Source organism: Lepisosteus oculatus, chromosome 20 (genome assembly GCF_040954835.1).
Source record: "Lepisosteus oculatus isolate fLepOcu1 chromosome 20, fLepOcu1.hap2, whole genome shotgun sequence".
In the NCBI taxonomy this organism is placed as follows: Eukaryota; Metazoa; Chordata; class Actinopteri; order Semionotiformes; family Lepisosteidae; genus Lepisosteus; species Lepisosteus oculatus.
In genome coordinates this window covers 14,502,079-14,521,448 of record NC_090715.1, presented here as the reverse complement: position 1 = coordinate 14,521,448, position 19,370 = coordinate 14,502,079, and the positions used below count along the sequence as shown (strand labels likewise).

General features: G+C 36.7%; 1 protein-coding gene across 1 annotated transcript in view; it reads left to right on the top strand.

Annotated features, from left to right (window-relative positions):
• Positions 1-5,850, top strand: part of cdh13 (cadherin 13, H-cadherin (heart)) — a 415,446-nt gene extending 409,596 nt beyond the window's left edge. The window contains exon 14 of the mRNA XM_015368155.2: positions 605-5,850. Within this exon, the coding sequence (XP_015223641.1) occupies positions 605-612 (8 nt within the window). The 3' untranslated portion in view covers positions 613-5,850. The remainder of the gene's footprint in view (positions 1-604) is intronic.
• Positions 5,851-19,370: the final 13,520 nt, after the last annotated feature.

The window sequence follows — 19,370 nt, the reverse complement described above, 5'->3', positions numbered from 1 at the left end:
CCTGAAAGAAAAATCAGATTGATTTAACCATTGTATATTCTTAATTTTTTTAGACATTTACTTTATTTTCAGATAATTTTTATGCATCCTTAAGACTCCTCGATTGAAGCCCAGACTGACCCTGGTTCTCCTAGGTCATGATAGACTGAGATAAGATAGCTGCTTACTCGTTTTCCAAAAAGCACATACAGTGAGGTCATGCTGTCCTTGAGTCTGCATTTATGCACTTCAGTTTAAGAAAATCTTTTTTGAAGGATCCCAGGTTAACAGATTCAACAAATGAATGGTGGCTTGTTGCAAACTCCCAAAACGCTTTGTTGAAAGTGGTGCCTCCTGTTCAGTTGATTTGATGTCTATACAGTATTTGGGGTGTTTTCTGTTTCATCCATCTGGTTAAAAATGCTTTCATTTTCATAGGCATTAAGAAAACACAAATGTATAATTGTCAAGCTGTTTAAATCAAGAGTCATATTGCAAATATTACATATTGCAAATAATTGTAAGGCATTTAACAAAAAACAATAACTTGTAATCCTGTGTTTTTTGTTACGTTTCGGATCTTAACGTCATGTTTCTGTTTCTCTTTTTCTTTTTCGTTTCTTAGGCCTGTAAGTTTTGCTGGAAGTTGAAAGTCAACGCTCTGTGTTCCTGTCACAGCACGGAAGAGAAATTCACACACACAAAAAAAAAATCCTAACAGTAAAAAATATTAGATTTGCTAATTAAGGCCAACCTCTGAAGAATACAGTCTGCCAGGTCTCCAGTTTACATACAAGTAAGCCTGACTTTGCTCCAAGCACGATCTTATTGAGCCCTCCACCCTGCTCTCCTTACAAACTCCACTGCTGCCCTGCTGCCTCGGTCTACTCTGCTTATCTCCACAAATGGACTTCGCTGCCTGAATTAACTTTGCATCTGTTTTTTCATTCTCGTTTCCTCCGTTTCCTTCTTCGGCGTTTACTTAGAATATGCAGGGCATCAACACTACAAACTTGAACTTCTGGAAAGAAAGCGAGTGACGTTTTCTGTTGTAATTTTGCAATGTTGTCACGGAGTACTGTATTTGATGCCATTTCCTAATGTTGGGAGGGAAAAAAACAACAACAAAACCCTGATTCTGGCACACGGTGATGGAACTCTGGGTTTAAATTTTGTTTTCCGTTCTGTTTTTATTGCATTGTTATCAAGTGGAATACAGCATAACCTGTTTAGTAACAGTGTAAAAATTACATGGTATAATTTTTACCATGCTTAGACTTTTAAGTGATGTACTGTTGGTACAGTAGCAGGCCCAACCTTCACCACAAAAAAAGAAGAAAAATAACTTTTATTTTAAACAATTATGTGTTTTCTTTGACTTACTCCCTCTAGTCTCCCTCTAATTTGTGTGAGACATAGTTTTCAAGTTGGCACTTGCTACACTCCCCTTCTTCCTGCTAGTTATGCCATTTTCGGGTCACACACAAATACAGAATAAAAGGTCAAAGGCCATTTTTTTAGGGTCGTATGTATTGTGTTCGTAAATTGTGTGTGAAAGACCCCATAAGTCATGAGCAAACGAAAATGACGTTATGAATGAGTTATATCTGTCTTTTGCACTAATTTAATAAACCCGTTACTGTATCCCTTACAACAAGGTGTAAGATATCCTTTATCATTCTGGGCACAGGGGCTACTCCTGCGCTATAGGCCTTTTATTGCATCGAGGACCTTAGCTGGTTAGGACGTATAGTTTGATTCCAGCAGAAATGTGGAGTGAAATGAAAGACTAGATCAAATCCTTTTCGAAAGCATTCAGATGGTACTCCACCCTCCTGTCATCCCCTATTATCAAGGATTTAAGTGGATGGGTAAAAAATGGCATCTTCAGTTAATTCTTCTGACATAACTTCAGGTACTGTGAGCATCAGCAAATTGAATTCAGTAAGCATGGATCTGTCAAAGTGTTTCTTTTGGTTTTGAAAAATTCCAGGGGCTTGTTACCATTTGGCCCATTTTTCTCATTGAAAATCCAGTCAAATCGAAGTCAGAGTAAAACTTGATTGGCAGTGATGGTAGTTTTATGTCCCTTTAGAAATGAAATTCTAAAACGCTCAGCAGATCATGGAGAGTGCATTGGAGATGCACTGTAACTTCTGTGGGACGTCATTAATTTTGCTTCAAGCTGTGTTTGAAAATTTATTTCAGTTGTAACCAATTTGGCATAAAATTGTTTGATACTAATATTTAAAAAAACACAGTACACTTATCTTTAAAATCACTATATACATAGATTTTTTTAATTCTCTATTCTTATTCATTAGTCTAGGACCTCCTTCCTTTCAGTCCAACAAAATGTTTTCCAGCCCTTCAATCTAGAGAGCTTTGGTTGGTGCCATAGTGAGCCTAATTAGAAAGCATTATTACTCCAGGCCTAGCTGAGCTAACAGAAACCTGCTCAGTATCGTGGACAATAAATCAATCCAAGTCATTTTTCCCCTCAAAGTATATTGAAGTCTCCAAGTTGTTGCTTTTTTCTGTCTATACCCCTATTCAACACACAGCTTGTCATTACTGCCTCTTGAAATCTTTGATTTCCAAACTTTCTTAGTCACAATGTATTCTATGTTAGCATGCTCTTCCACCCTTATGTTAACAACAGTCTGGGACAGCTATGGCTTCACACAGTAAACTGTGTTGGTCCCTAGTCTTTTCTTTGGACATTTATGTATTTAAATTGGCATTTTGTCCTACAGTGATAAATTTCAGAGAGTGCATAAGGAGTACAGTCCGTTGCCAGAAACGACTAACTTCAGTTTCAGAATCTCTTTGCAGGGAGGCTTTCAATGTCAGAATCTCTAGCCATTATTTCATTTGCATCCCTTCACTGTTATCAAAAAGTTGTGTCTTTTGACTTTTCATTGATTATTTTACTGCAATGGAGGAGTTTGTATAACTTTTTCTTATCATGAGTTTTTGACAATAAGTCATATGCATTTTCCATCCAGTTCTTCTACAGTCTTGCAGTAGTGTTTGGCATTTCGGGGGCTTTTGATTGTTATGCCTTTGGAATTTCCATCCAGCCTTTATCAATAACTGCTTTATCCTATAGGGGGCTGCAGTGAGCATGAGTCCAAGCTGACCGACACAGACTCCAAGATGGGCTGCACACCCTGGACTGGACATCAGCCCACCATGCACATATAAACACAGGAAAAATGTAGAGATACAGTGTCGACCTTACCTGCCCCAGCCCCTCCCAGCCAGATATCAAAATAAGAATCTGTGAGTTGTGAGGCTGTAGTGCTACAGTAAATCAAACACTCAGCTGTCTCCTTTGTAATTTGTCCCAGCACTTTCACTTACTACTGTGCATATTCTACTTCAGGAGGAATCACGGCACCCAAGAATTAGATGCGTTTGAGGATGTTGATTGAGTATTTAGGCCACTTGGTGAGGGCCAGCCCTCTCACCACAGGATGCAGACACTGGAATCCCCAAGTTAACTTAACCAAGGGGTCTCTGCAGAGAGTGACAGAGTGGGAAGGATGAGGTGCAAGGTGAAATGTGAAAAGGAAAGGGTTAAAAGCCATTATATACAGCTATGAGAAATGACGTGGGCGATGATTATGATATAAAATTGCTTGGTTGGCGTCATCCCTCCCAAATTTTAGTTACAAACGTCCGCTGATGTGTTTTCATTAATTCAATGCTGAAAAGTAAAACAGGACAATATAGTGTTTCTGCTGTGGCTCTTTATATTTTTTTTCTGCTTTTCAGCATGGAATTGACCCCTGCTACTTCTTTTAAACCTGATATCTCGAAATAAAGGATTTAAAACCCTTATTAGGTTTTCCTCATCTCTGTTGATTAAACAGGATTGAATGCGTCTCAGAGAATAAACCTTCCAATTTTGCATTCTAGCCAATATTTTAAAGACATACATGAGACATTTTGGTGCTTTTTATGTTCTTTTGATATTTGTTCCTGACTACATGAAAGAACGATGAGCAGATGGAATCCAGAAAATAGACTGTAAACAATTTTCAGTCAACATTGGATGCTCAAACTTTCCTGTAAGAATAAAGGTATAATCAGATAGAGCACAAGGTAGAAAGATTCCCTGTAGAGCCTTTTTCAGTCTGCTTACGCCCCCTATACACAGTACTACTGTATTTACTGCTCAGCACAGGGATCGCCACATGTGTCAACCACACCTCTGCCTCATCCCTAACAAAAAAGAAAAAACATCTTGAAGACTTCAATTCAGTATTACACAGAAATTTAGTGTGGGACAATGCATATTCCTCTGGGATATATATGCAAACAATATGTGTCCACAGGAATACAATCCATAGGCGTTTCTCTTCAGGAAAACAAGAAGTGCAGAGACTTTTTGTATTTTTTCTCTACTGTCTGCAACCCCCTTTTGAGATTATCCAGTGATTCCAGGCGTACCTACTCACATCAGATAAAACCTTGTGCAGTATATACAGCACACAATGCAATGCAGCGGCCATGTTATCTCCAGTTCTCTTTCAAATCTTGTGGTGCTTGTTCCTCACTCTCACAAGTATTTTAACAACTTTACGTTTTAGAGGAATTCTTTCCACACAACTGTTATTCTTTTCCTAAACCTGAGGTTCAGAACACATGTATTTTTCATTTACAGCAGTGGGTGTCTGTGGTTCTTAGTACTAGTAATTTAGTTGTTGAAGTATTTCACAGTGAAGCACAGTGTGGCTCAGTGAACATCTATATATTTTAGTTTGATAAATACACATACACTTCTTTGACTCCAGTTAGCCAGGAGTAGATCTGAAAAGGAGTTAAAGTGTCAATTATATAAACAGTCTGTACATGTCCATATCTAACATTTTATGTTCTTGTGTTTCTTTCATGACAAGCACACTTAAGGGAAAAAAAAAAACATTTCTGTCTTGATAATTGATAATATATTATGCTTCTTGTCTTATTATAAAGATGTCATACTATGACAAGATACAAACCCCATGCACTTACCATAGACCTCTATGTTCAATACATACTGTGCACAGTGCTTGAGTTCAAAATTCAATTGATTAGTTAATATAGTACAAATTGTATTAAGCAATTGTTTGATGGGGTACCTGACACGTCTACCAAATGCAATTAGTAAATGTTCAATTGCTACGATAAGAGTAAGGCCTTAATTGGTTTTTTTTTTCTGATGTTTGATAAGCACTGCATATTTCTAAACAAGACTGCAAGGTTTCATTTCATGGGATATTCTGTCTCACCGTCCAGCTCCTCTCCTGTACCTCTATGACTTGCCCTTCCTATCCTCAGTACTTCCTGAAGCCAGAGCTGTGGTCGTGCCCACTAGAACAACTGCATGAGAGCTAGAAAGACTAGAAGCTTTCACTTTGGACTGCTGAAAGCTGTCAGGGACAGGAAAAGACAAGTGTAAATACATGTTTTTAAATCTATGTGGGAGTTAAACAGAAGGGCAACAATAAACAAAATACTTATTGACACCTGTAAAATGTTACCTGTCCACACATGGAACTGTGAGCATAGTTTTGTTCTCCACCCGTTTGTTTAAAAGTGATTTTGAATATCAGTGTAACCTAAGAGATTTTTGAATTGGGGTAATGTTTCTGCATTGCACTTTTGCTTTGTCTCCTGAGGGAGTTATAAAATATTGAGTACAGACTGATGCCTTTTGACTTTTTGTTCCCGAGCGCTGTTAATGAGTGTGGATTTCAAATTGTTTGTGATGATATTTGTAGTAACCTGAACAGACACTGTTTTTGTTTTGGGATATTTCTGATCTCACAGAATGTGACTTTACCCTTATTTTCAATATATTATATTTTTAGTCCATGCTAAGTCTTGAGTCTGTCTCTTTTGGAAAATAAAAAGAAAATCTGGTTTATATAAGTGAAACATTCTGACATAGCACACTTTGCATGCTTGTGTGTGTGTGTGTGTGTATTTGTGTGGGGAGGACATTTCACTTGTGTTGTTAGAAAGCGATAGATAATATATTTGTAGAGCTATGGAAAATGTGATCTTCCTGTCTAACAGCAGAGGTATTTGACATGACAGCTGCCTGTACCCAGCTATTTCAGTGAAGGTGAACAACTGCTGTCACATGCCTAACTATTCCTGCAGACACTGAGTGTGAAGAAAGACTACAAGGCTACCCCATCCTGTTTTTTGCAGCTCATTACAACAGAAAGACAGCCTAAAGATCACGGCCCATCTACACTAACTCTTTATATAATACTGTATGTTGGAAAACCTAAGCCTTCACATTTGTCTGTTAGGGTCTACTGTACCTTAATAATTTTTCTAATTAAGTTCCAGCTTCAGTAAGAGTTTTCCATGGATCTCTGTAGCAGTTACCACCATCCAGGGCTCTTAAACCCCCTCGGAAGGCTGCCTTATTTGTTTGCCCAAACTCACCCTCAAGCATTCATTTTGTTCAAATCCATTGTTGCATGCTTCACAAAGCAGGGGAAGCATACAATTTGCATGACTTAAAATCATTTATCTCCACAAGAATTAATGGTAACGGAAGGAAAATGTTCTCAGCTTTCAAAATTTGGTGCAGCCATTGACGTCTTCAAAACTCGAGAAGATTGGTTTGCTCTGCATGGCAGGGTCATGTAACTGCATCAGTAGAATCTCACCTGCCTAATACAATACGTCTCCACCTTTTCCTAGAATCACGTCCAGTACAAAGGGAGTGAGAATGCTTTCTATAACCCTTGGTCTTCACTCTGCCCTCCATATGAGGTCCCATTTATTAACTAGACTGAACTGAAATTGCCTGTTTTTTTAACCTTGTCTCTGGGTCTTTAGATATAAAACTCTTAACAACTAATGCTTTAACCTACCCCCTCCTTTAGGCTTCATGTCTGGAAATGTAACAAAGTTTCAAAGCAGCACACAGCACATCCTCAATTTACCAGAGCCAGTAGGCATGTTCTGATGCCACACTTGACTAAATCAGGATTAAATGAGAATAGAGTCATATTTGAAGCAAAATATTAGAATGCCACATTTCTGCATCCCATTTAATTTATATTAAGCAGTCTTTAATCAAAATTAAAACGGCAACCTCCAAAACCCATTGACTGCCAGTAATTGGTAGCACGAGAAAAATGCCTTTTATTCTCTGTATTGTAGCTCAAAATGAGCAATCCATGTTTACTGTCTTGTTTGCGTTTGAGATATTCAATCAAATTGGATCACCTGGCTACTCTCATTGTCATGACTGGTGTGATGAAAATTGTGCGCGGGGAATCAAAAGAACACTTTCGGAAACAGTAAGGAGATTGTGGATTTACGGACAAACTGGGCAGAGAGTCACAAAAAACACTCCATAAATTACTCATTTATTACCCACAGCCATTAAGTATGTTACTTTAGGAAGTCTGCAGTGATAATGTGTTGCAGCACAAAGAAACTACATTTTCACCGATAGCATTTTAATAAGCATGTGACACAACCCCTGTTTGATTTTTCTTACCTCACCTTAGATGTAATTTAAAGAGCAATGAGCTGAATATAAATACTGGTCAAATATACAGGCACAACAGAGAAACACACAACTCCCATTGTTGTGAAAGCATGGTACGTATGAAAGGACACGTTGAAAATGAGGTGGGTTCAGACTCTTTTTCAGAACAAAAAAAGTTATAATCTTAACAATCTGAAAATAAATTACAGCTTTGTGATTTAAAAAGCTACAAGAGTATAATACTGTTTCGCAGTATCCTGAGTTCTGCTCTTCATGCTATCTTGACTTCATCTGGCATGTACAGTGTGTGACTCTACTACACTTTATTACTCTCCAATGTGCATGTATAGACAGTGCAATAAAATATGCAGTGCTGTAGCTTCAGATTAATCAAGCCATCTAAGACAAACCATGGCATTTAACACAAGGTTAAATTAAACCCTAATCGATACATGATTAAAATGGAAACTTCGGATGATTTAAGTTGTATTGATAGGGATGGTCTAACCAAAAACAACGTTACTGTTGTTGACATTTCTTTTTAGAGTGCATTCTTTGGGTAAAGGGGTGTAGAATTCAAAGTGATTATTAGCTTGTGCATAGAGATTTCATTTTTCTTAAGCATAGAGAAAATTGTCTTAACAAGTATAAAGCAGGATGTCTCAAAAGTGGACAATTCAGGAGAATTTTTCAAACTGGAAATTGAAGTAAAAGGCTAATTTATGCTCCCTATTAAAGATAAGGCTTCCTAATGTCAGGCATTGAGGATAGTAACCAGGATTCATTTCCCAGTTAAAGCAACAGAAATATACCCTTCACGTTTTCTCCACCCTATACTGTACATGCTTAGCTTTTACGTTTCTGTGCAGAGCCCTTACTTAATGACATTTCTTGTTGTATTTATTACAAGTCCTCAGCCTGCTTGATTGAATGCTTCGTTTGCCATTAGCTGCATTCACATGTGAGGTAATGGGTGCTATTCATTTTCAGATGTCTGGATGCTCTAACTAAACCTAAGTGATCTAATGATTGCATTTACAGACGGTTTGTGGTTTTCAGATTAAAAAATGAAACCTGCTGTTTTTTCGCATGGAATGAAACTGTGAATTGTAATTAAAAATATGTAGTTACAGTTCCTTAATGGAATGCTGCTCTGCAATCAATCAGTTCTAATTTGCAGATCAATGGCGGTTCACAGTAAAGCTATCATTCACAACCACACTCCTGCTAAGTAGATGGAGCTCCTCCATTTTTTACAGGTGTTCTTTTTACCATTCAGTTCCAGCACCGTCTTCTTCTCAGGCTGTTTCGATTGCATATCGTGAGGTCCTATAGTTCTGATGACTTCTAATGGGTTATATTAATACCAGCAGAGAAGAGTGTTTAAAGTCTTTGAGAAAAAGGTAAAAAAGACCATTTTTAAAGCCAGATAATGCATTAACATTTAAGCAGCTCATGCAACATTTAAGCAGCTCTTTGTCCTTAAAGATTAAATAACTTTTATCTAAAATAAAAAAGCTAAATAAAACTAATACAAAATACATTATATTTGCAATGGATTAGTTATTGTGCTTAAAACAACAAGACTGTAGCCAGCAGCTACATTACACTGTAATTCACAATTGGCAACATACTAAAACCAAACAGGTGTGAGCCTGGTCAGTACCTGGATGGGAGACCTGGAAAAACCTGCAGTTGCTGCTGGAAGAGGTGGTAGTGGGGCCAGCAGGGGGTGCCATCCCTACAGTCTGTGTGGGTTCTAATGCCCCAGTATAGTGATAAGGACACTATACCATATACTGTTTTTTTTTTTTGTAAAAACTGTGCTATCCTTCAGATGAGACATAAAACCAATGTCTTAACTCATGATCATAAAAATGTCCAAGCTGTTTCTCGAAAAGAGTAGGGGCATCCTGGCCATATTTCCCCCTGGTCTGAAGCCATCGTGGCCTTTTTATAATCCCCATCTCTGAACTGGCTTCATCACTCTGTTCTGGTGTGTGGGGAGTGTACTGGCGAAATCTGGCTGCCACGCATCATCCACCCATCATGTTGGAGGTGGAGGGGATCCCCATTACCTGTAAAGTGCTTTGAGTGTAGTGTCCAGAAAAAAGCTCTATATAAGTGTAAGGAATGATTATTATTTAAACGGTACTTTCAGAACCCTATAATGTACTGTATTATATTATTGTCTCTGTTATGTATATATTTAGTATTTCAGATGATGTAGATGTACTGTAGATTAAATATACCAAGAATCTTAATAAAAGACATCCTTAATTTTCTTTCATTTGTACTGTATTAGCTTATACCTGTAGTATAATTGTTACAACAATGAAAACAATTATTAATCTGTCTTACTTTTAATTGATCATTTGTTTTTATAACTGCCATTCAGGAGATAACAGATGGTTGTCAAAGATATCATTCTGAAAGTCATAAGTGAGAACAATAGTTTCTCTCATAAATATGCCAGGAATGCTAAATGGCTAGACATTTGTATTCAAGCAGAATTTCTGTGCTGGACAAAGCAACAGTTCGAGTTATATTATCATAGTTCCTGCTTTTCATTAAAATCCAATCAGTCCATGGGTGCCAGTTTAACTATATTCCACCATTGTTCCTTCTGACAAATGTTTATCTGTAATGCAATCATGCCCACCTATTGAAAGCAACTTTCTGAACTTTTGTGATGGTCTGCTCAAGATTTAATGAATGCAAAGAAGTCTGCAATGTCAGCTCATTCATTTCTTATTTACATGGCATCATTCTGTTTTAACAGGGAAGGGTATAGTTGTTATTTAAATTGTTCTGAAGCTCCCTGGGCTCATAGAGTTTTTCACCAGCTTCTCACACAGGTGGGTAAAAAGAACCATCTTTTTACAGTTCTGGTACCTTGAGAGCTTCTTAAATCCCCCTTCTTCTATAAGGACATTATACAAGGCAGACCAATCAGGATGTTAAATCACATTAACAGCAAGGTCCAGGTGGAGTCTGCACTGACAGAGACATACAGCATAATTACATCCACTTTACAACTAACATCTAAAATGCCATAAAGCAATAGATCTCAATGTTGCATACAAATAAGGCTTCACACTAGGCTTGCCTGTGGATGCTACACAGAATCAAAGATAGTATTCAAACCACGCGTTGGCAGAACAGTCAAACCTAAAGGGAACTACTTTGTTATTGTAATGTGTGTGTCGGAAAAGTGAGAGCTATAATGAAGAGCATTAATTCATGCCTTCTTGTGCTTAGTTAAGCAAAGCACACATCACTTGTGGTTCCAGTTTAGTGTGAGCTATTTATTTTATGTTCTTATGTTTACAAAATGCAGTTGGAAATTTCCATTTTTAATCAACTAATCTGATGGAGTTGTCGGAATTTAGTGTGCAAAGTTTCATTTTATGATGTCATTCACCTTACCGCTGTTGTCACACTTCTTATTTCGTGAGAATTGCTTCTTTGTCATTCTTTACTTCTGCTTGGATTGCTGTGCCGTACAGTCAAACAAATACAGATTTGTAAAACTTTAGTGTCAACAAGTCTCCTAAGGGTTCAAATTAATGTGATATTGTACGGTATTTTTGTCCATTGTCCATTTTTTTACTTTTATGGTGTGATATCACTGAACTGCCCTATGACATTTAAGGATTAAATTCTAGCCTTAAAAAATTGAAAGATTTAAATTATCTTGTCAGCACCTGGTCAGTATATTCAGTTTATAAAATACTCCATTAAGGTAACTAATGTTTTCTGTTTATCCTCGAAAACTACAATCCCAAAAACAGCTGTCTCTGAATGAGACAGTGTGAATGTGTGTATCCATGAGAGCTGTTCAATAATTAAGGTACCAAGATGTCTGGTGCAGTTGAAAATAAGTGACCCCAGTGGATTTGAAGAGTTACAGTGCTGTTAACACTGCCCTATCTGTTCCAATGCCAGTCACCAGTTTAAGAATGCTCCAGCTTACTGCCAGGACACACACTGCCAGCTCCAACGTTCAGTATAGACGTTACTGTAGAGGGAGATACCAGACCACTCCTTACAGTCCTGAAGCAGCAAACAGTGATTTCCATTGCTTCATTCCTTAAGGAAGTATCTACCCAGCAGACACTTCGCAACCAATGGCAAATTATGGACTCTTAAATCTTGGCTCCAGAGATGGCTAAAGAATTCTACTATGCCACATTAATGCATTCGTGTCAAACCTAACTAGGTCTTATAGAATGTGGAAAAGTGATGCATGACATGGTCTTATTGTTGGTCATAATACATATTTGAAGTGTATTAGCATTGGAGCTACTTATGTATACCTTATTTAAACAAATGCTTATTTTACATTTCAACACTTGTTTTTGAAGAACTAAAATTCTCTGTTTGCAAAATCTAAAAAGAAACATTTTAGCTATTGAACTGTGTGGTAAATTTGAGTTGTGGATGACTTATGCGACACTTTATAACTTCACTTTTTATTTGCATTTAAAAGGCAGGTATAAATTTAGTATGACAGTAAATGTGTTCTGGGTGCAGCCATGTACATGACATTAAAATTTTAAAAATAAGGAACGATTCCCCAAGGCACACAAACTGCTTATCCCTCTAGCAAGAGCTTCATCACAGACTGAGAAAGTGGTAGATAAAATATTGTATTGTAATAGCAGCATCAAGAGCCATTTCTCCAACCCCAGACAGCAGGAAGGCATCAATAAAATTTATATATATAGTATTTTAAGAACCTCTGCATTAGTTGTTGTCATCCAGATTGCTTATATTAAGGAAAAACTGCATTAACTCCAAAACCAAGGCTTTTGTCTCTATGTTTCTTGCAGTACCAGTAGTGTGTTCGTCACAGTCTTTAAAGTCACAGCAGAAATGTACTTTGGACTCCACTTCAGCTAAATCTCTAAAGCACTAGAATTCAGTAACTTGCAATTGTCAGTACGACTATTTTGCATTTGATGTGGGATATTGTATTTGCAAGATATGCTAAAAGCCCATTTAAATTGCCATTTAAACCTTTGAAAATAGCTTTGAAGGCCTTTATAATGGATTGTCTTATAGACTATATTGCACTGATAAAGTCATGAGGTTCATTACACTTCAAGAGAAGGTGACTGGAGGCCAATGGATATAACTAGAAGTTTAAACAAAGAAAAGCTGCATAGCAATTAGAGTTTAAAAGTATAGGTAATAGTCAAGAAGCTACAGCACAATGACTTCCTATGGGGAAGATGGGTCTCAAGAGCATGCTTCACCTGTGGCATCCTTTAGAGTTATCTCTTTCTAAGTGAGGTTTTCCTTTTATGTTTAACAAGTCGGCATCAAACAGAATACTGGTGAATCTTTGATGCTTAACCACAATAGGATTAAATTCTTGCCAGTATTTATTCAGATGTATTATTATTCCCAAACCTATACAATTCTCCTTGTACTATGTATCTTTTATGAAATCAGCAGTGTCTAATATTTACAATTTCCCTTTCATTGCAATTCAAAGGTAGACACTTTTTGTGAGATGTCCTCCTTTAACATCTACTGCGGTGCCAATTTTTTATTTCTGATTAAAATAATGGACTCGATATTTCTGAAAATATTCCTCAGAGATGAGGACAGGCGTTAGTTATAAAATCATACAAAAACTAACTTCAAATGATTTTAGTGCTAACGGGGTCTGGGCTGAATTTAAAGAAGGTGTTTATCTCTGAATCAAAAAAGTGTTTTTGAAGAACTCAAACAGACCAAAATAATTTTTGTTGTCATGGGAAGAATTTCCATCCTTTTAGAAACATGTCTCTCATAATCCTATTATCAATACTTTATATAGTTCCATTTGTTTTTTAATTAGCATTTTCTGTTCTAGAAAACTCAGCTGTTTTCAGTTTTTCTTTTCCAGTCTTTGTCATCTCTCTCTAATTATGGCATGTAGGTGTAACATGTGTGAGTGGGTAGTCTCAAAGTCACAGACCTAAACAAGGTGAAGTGAGCTCATCCCAGTGTTATCTACAGTATCTCCAGGGGATGAGAAATGTGCTTCATAGTTTTCATTGCTCCTGAGCCGATGGTGTGATATGGGGTTGTAATTATGATGGTTAGTGTGTGCAAGCACTGCAGTCTATGATTATTATTGTGTTATCCAGCACAGACAGTAAATCAGCATACTGACTTCCTCTGTCTATAAAGCCAATAATATCTCAGGCTGACTATTCTCATATGCTTCTCTTTTAAAATCAATGCCTGTACCTTGGAAATATTCAGTTGTTCCTACTTTTTTGCATGAATGATGTGATTAATTTACTGTGTGTCCTGCAATATGTGGCAATATGTGGTTTTCTAAAGTGTTACCATTCGGTGTCATTATTGAGCGCTCAGCATGTGACAGGACCCCCTTTGCCTTTGGTACTGAGATATTGGTGTCGAGATCAGGGAGCATGATTTGCTGAATGTTTCCTGTTTTGGTTTAAATAGGACATTTTCCACATTGTTGGCAACCATGCGGAAATGTCAAATGTATTCATTGAATCAGCAAAAAGCATGCCCACTGAGCTATGACATGCCACAATTTGATGTTTGTGAAATGAGACTTATTCTCCACTGACCTCAGATGTATAGTGAGAAATGTCTGCATAGGGTTAACACAATGTTATCTAAAGTGGTCACTGTTCCACAAATTCCTTGGAAGCCTGTGTCAAGCGTGTGGTGTGCTGCTCTGAGATTTCTCCTGGATTGCCTCTGTAGTCTTAGTTACTTGGGGTGTATTTGCATTAGAATGTGACGGTGCACGCCTATTGGAGCTTTGTACTGATCTGTTTGCTTTGTGTAAATCTCCAGGTGTTGCTGATACATATGTGTGTGAGCTTCTGTTAACAGAGTTCCTGTTAAAGTGCTTAGCATTTTTGCATCTGTACTGGGCAATCTCCACCTCCCTCTTCTGACATCTAGTGGGAGAAAAGCAAGATGCAATTGTCTACAATTTTGCAATAATGGTCATTGTGTTTCACTCAGAGAAAAAGAAGCGTAAGATTCTCTTATTTTGAATGTGATGTCAGGTTTTATCTGTTCTCAATTAATCTTTAGAAAGTGTTGGTCGCCTGTAGTTCTTATGAAATGCCTTTGGACTTATGCGATTTATTGTATTTCCTGTAGTGCAAAACAAGATTATTTGTAAACGCCAGCAGTGTCTATATGGAAAATTGAGCAGTTCAAACCTCACCCAGTCTTTCTGCGTGTCATTGCTTTAGAATATTGGTCAATAGTACATAGACAGCCTTCCAGATTAATTCATACCTCCAATGAAACAGGAACATAAAACATCATATAAGTAAATTAGTTCTGGTTACAGAATGAGAAACTGGAAAATTGCTTGTTTCTTACAGCTTTGCACAAATTATGACCTGTAAAATGTCAACTTTAAACAACACAGCGATGCTTAGAACTGGAAACAAGTTGCTTTCCATCACTGTAGGTACAGTATTACATAATGAAAGCAGGTTATAATCTTGATTTCCAAGATGCCAGAAAATGTGATTGACTCCTTTGTTAATCATCCAATCAGACTTTACTCTTAGCAAAAAAATACATATTTAGCACAGATTCAAAAGTAAACACGTATAAACGTTCTAAAAGTATACTGTCTTGATTATGTCTTTGGCAGAGAATATTACATTAAAATGATGTTATTCAGGAATCCACATTACTATTGCAAATAGCAGGTGTATTGTATCTTAGCCCAGTCACCCCCATATACCACATAAGGAAGGTAGCTCTAACACAAATTAATAAATCTCATACTGCATCGTAATTTTACACTGTTTCTTAAAAAGGTGAATGAGTAAAAAAATCACACTTAATTACAGCATATGGCTCTTATGGGGCTCTATCTCTCAGGAGATAAAAAATCAAGTTGCATAATAACCCAATATATCTCTGCCTCACAAGCAGAGGATGTATTCCAAAGAACACTTGGAGAGAGACATTTTCTGTTAAAAAAGAAAATGCGTAGAAATATTAGCAATGCATTAAGCAGAATGTTAGGAAGACTTCCAGATTCACCAGTGCACTACTGATGTCCTACCGCTTGCTTTACAAGCTTTTTAAAAAGCACTGCAGGTGATTTCTGTCTTGACATAGTTTGAAAAAACTGGCTGCACAAAGGAAGACCAAGCCATGTTAAGAGGCTTGCATGATCAAAAGACTGCACCACTTAACTCTCACTGGTGCAGAAATCCTAGAGAGCCATTTTCCGTAATGTTTGCATTTTTACTTGATGGTAATTTGATCAATGTGTCGATCAAAGCCTCTGTCATTTGGGGAGATGAATAACAGAGTGTTTGGCGTTAAAGAATTTGCTTTTGCCAAAAACAAAATAGGTTAATGCATACTTTAAAATATAAGATTTAATTTATTTTGTGTGTGCACCTACCAAACATTATTTTGAGTGTATCCATACACTATACATTTACTGTCTTATTCAGTTTTGTTCCTTTAATATTATTGTATTAAATTATAGAATAAACTATTTTAGACATGGGTCCAAATGAATTGGTAAACCCCATTTAAAACAGCATTTACGATTGTAATCTTAAATTACAATCACCCCTGTTCAGAAACATGAGATGTGCAAGTCACGCTTCTACCAACTTCTGTCCGTATCAGTCAAATGCACCTGTTCATACAGTACCTGGGTTTTTTTCCACTTTCAGAGATTGTAAAATCATCAGTTCGATGTTTTGGCAGAAATGTGATTAGCAGACTTAATGAACAGGGGCGAAAACAGTCTTTCCACTATGTGAGCAGTATTTGTAAATGTATTTTGAGCACAAGTCTGGCTTCATGTTTTTAACCTTCGCTAATTGTATACAATTGCCTTTGTGGATCATCATTTAGTGAATACAGAAGTCAAATGGCACAACAGCTCTGCTAATCCAATTAGAAACAAGCTCACTGCTGATTCACAAGCCATAACTAAATGCTGAGAGCACATTGAGAAATACAGTCAAAAAGGAATTTTAACAACAGTCATACAGTATGTGCAAATACGGTACAATCGATTCCTGTGATCAGTTACTTTGCATTTGTTATCTGGTTTCATATTTGTTCAATTTTCTTCCACCTGCTCGTGTCACTGGTGCTATTCCCAATTTTATGGCTCCATTATTTTCCCCGAAAGCTGATAAGAAATGAAAGCATTAACATGAGAAGACTATATAACATGCTGTATGCAAAAGGAAAATCTTACTCTTGGATGGAAAATAGTTCTATGTGTTTTGGTAAATAGTGTTTAAAACTCTTGAAGTAAATGCTGGACAACACCACGCATACAACATTCAATATCTTAAATTAACAGGCACTGCTTTTTAAATAATGGCTTTAACTTAGTGCTTGGCTGCTTGTAAAATTACTTGGGATATTTGTTTTTGTATTTTTTTTTATTGGTGTACACAAAGGCTTGGTGGAATTAATTGTTGACAAAGACTGTCTGGAAATACACATGATTTTGTTTTAACAGCAAAGTCGGCCAAAATTGGCCATCCAAGCATTTTCTTTTTTAGGTATCTCAGTTAGATGAACAAAAAGTAGTAATGTCTGCTTTGTCAAATTTAATTTTAGAAGACAGTACTTGTCAGGTGGTGATGTAATACAGTAATAATTATCACCTGTGTCTGTTACCATGGATACCAACAGTGAGTTGGCCCGACAACTACAGGAGAGAGAAAAACATCTCAAACTAACCTCCTGATTTGAAATGGCTTTCCAACAGAACCTCTATGGACGGTTTTTTCTGATCACTTCACTGAAATGACTAAAGGGGTGAAGCAATTTGACAGAAATTGTGTTGTTTACAGGTAAACAAGCTGTTATAGCCAAACAAATTCAGGGAACATTTTAAAAGAATCAGTTCTAAGCTTCTTCTCACACACTTCTTTATGGATTAGTTAAAATGGGCATACCAAATCAGGTATCTAAAATAGAGGTATTTGATCTTTATCCTTTAAATCAGCTTTTAAATGCCGTATGCAGTATATTAGCACTGTTAGTTTATGTTCTTCCATTCATTCATATTTTTTCAGGCATCCTTTTTCCATGTATTGTTTAACATGTCAAATGCGATCAGCACAAAAAGATTTCTTGTGGCATGTTGACAGATAACAGCAGGAAGAAAACACATCACTACTGAATCATAATGAGAAACTTTGTATACTGTAGGAACATTTTCCTGTAATTGGGCCTCATTTATGTGGTCACAGGACTGCATTTAAGAAGGTAATGACCATTGGATTACATTTGAATCTGAATTAGACTTAGTGGTGACACTTGGATCAAAAACTGTTTTTAAAATAGAATGGGGTAAATTAAGAGTTAAGTGGATCATGCACAATATTATCTGCAGTGTGTTCAAATGGAAAGAAAATGTTCTTCTTTATAACGGTTTAGCTGCATTTTCAACTTTCTCTCTAGGCCTACAGATAGATTTTCAGTGAAAGATATTGGAGTTAAAATACATTAGGAGGTTTTATGTATTTATTTTTTAGAAATCAATGGTACAGCCTTAAATCATTGTCAGCTTTTTCCATGATTACGTAAGTTGTTGCAAATTACCAAATGACCAGCTTAAGCTAATTGTAATTATTTTTCAATTTTCATCTCTTATTTAACAAACCGCTATTGCACCCTGGTGAGCAACCTGATTCTTTTTGAAATATTGTGTCTGGTAAATGACATTCTGAAGCAATTTCAATCTAGATGAGTTTTAATTAAGTCTTCCACTGGCTGTCCCATGTGGATACTCAAACACCAAAGGAGGGAGCACTTTTTTCTGCAGCATCATCCAACATCTGCTTATTTTTCACTCTAATGTCGTGTCCCAACGCGAGACCAGAGCAAGAGAAGGGCACTTAGCATTCTGAATCTCTCCCAGGGGTGCAGTACAGCACATAAATTCATAATGGCTCACGGTTCTCATTGTCTTCTATTGGTTTTGTTATTATTTGTGCCACAGAGAGCTTAAAACAGCAATTTCCTCATGAATGTCAGACAAAAAATGATTGTAATAAATAATGAGAAAAGCTCTAGGATACACAATAAAACTGCACAAGCAGTCTATCACTCACACTCTTAGACCAGAAAGCACAGAATAAAAATGAGAAAGAAGGATTTTCTGAACCGGTTCACTCACTTCCTACCTTTTATATCTCCTTTCTTCTCCTCTTTGTTTTGATTTATAATATTAATGTTTTTTTTTATTTTAAAGATCATCCCTATTTTTTAACTCGTTTTTTAAAACTTTCAAAAGACCAAACATTACCTTCCAAAAATCAAGATTTTTCACTGAGAATCGAAAATTAAACTGATTTCATATTTCTGAAACATTCAAATTTATTATCAGGAAAAGGACAAACTCTTTTTGCAGTTGGTACCCTGATATTTTATTGAATAAAACATGACATTGCAAAATTCATTATGCTAAATAGGATTTGTGATCAAATAGGAATCTAGTCTACTGTGAAAGTCACAGTGGCAGAGAGCAGTAGTATGCGTTGCTATTCTTTGAAATAATACAAGCTACAGTACCCATCAGTGACATACAGTATGCTTTGCAACAGGTTACAAATGTGTCTTTAGGGATTCCATCCTGTTTTTCTCATATAGTTCAGACAAGTGTGTGGCACTGGTCTTTGAGCCCTAGATGCTACATGATTCATCCCTCACATGTTCAGTGGATAAGGAACCCAGAGCATGACTGTCACATCCTCATCCGCAGAGCAAGAGAACATGAGCTGTCCTACTGGAATTCTGTCACATCAGGATAAGGTAAGGTAAGACAAAGATCTCTTTATTGGCCATATACAATTTCTTGTATTAGGAATTTGTCTTTTAG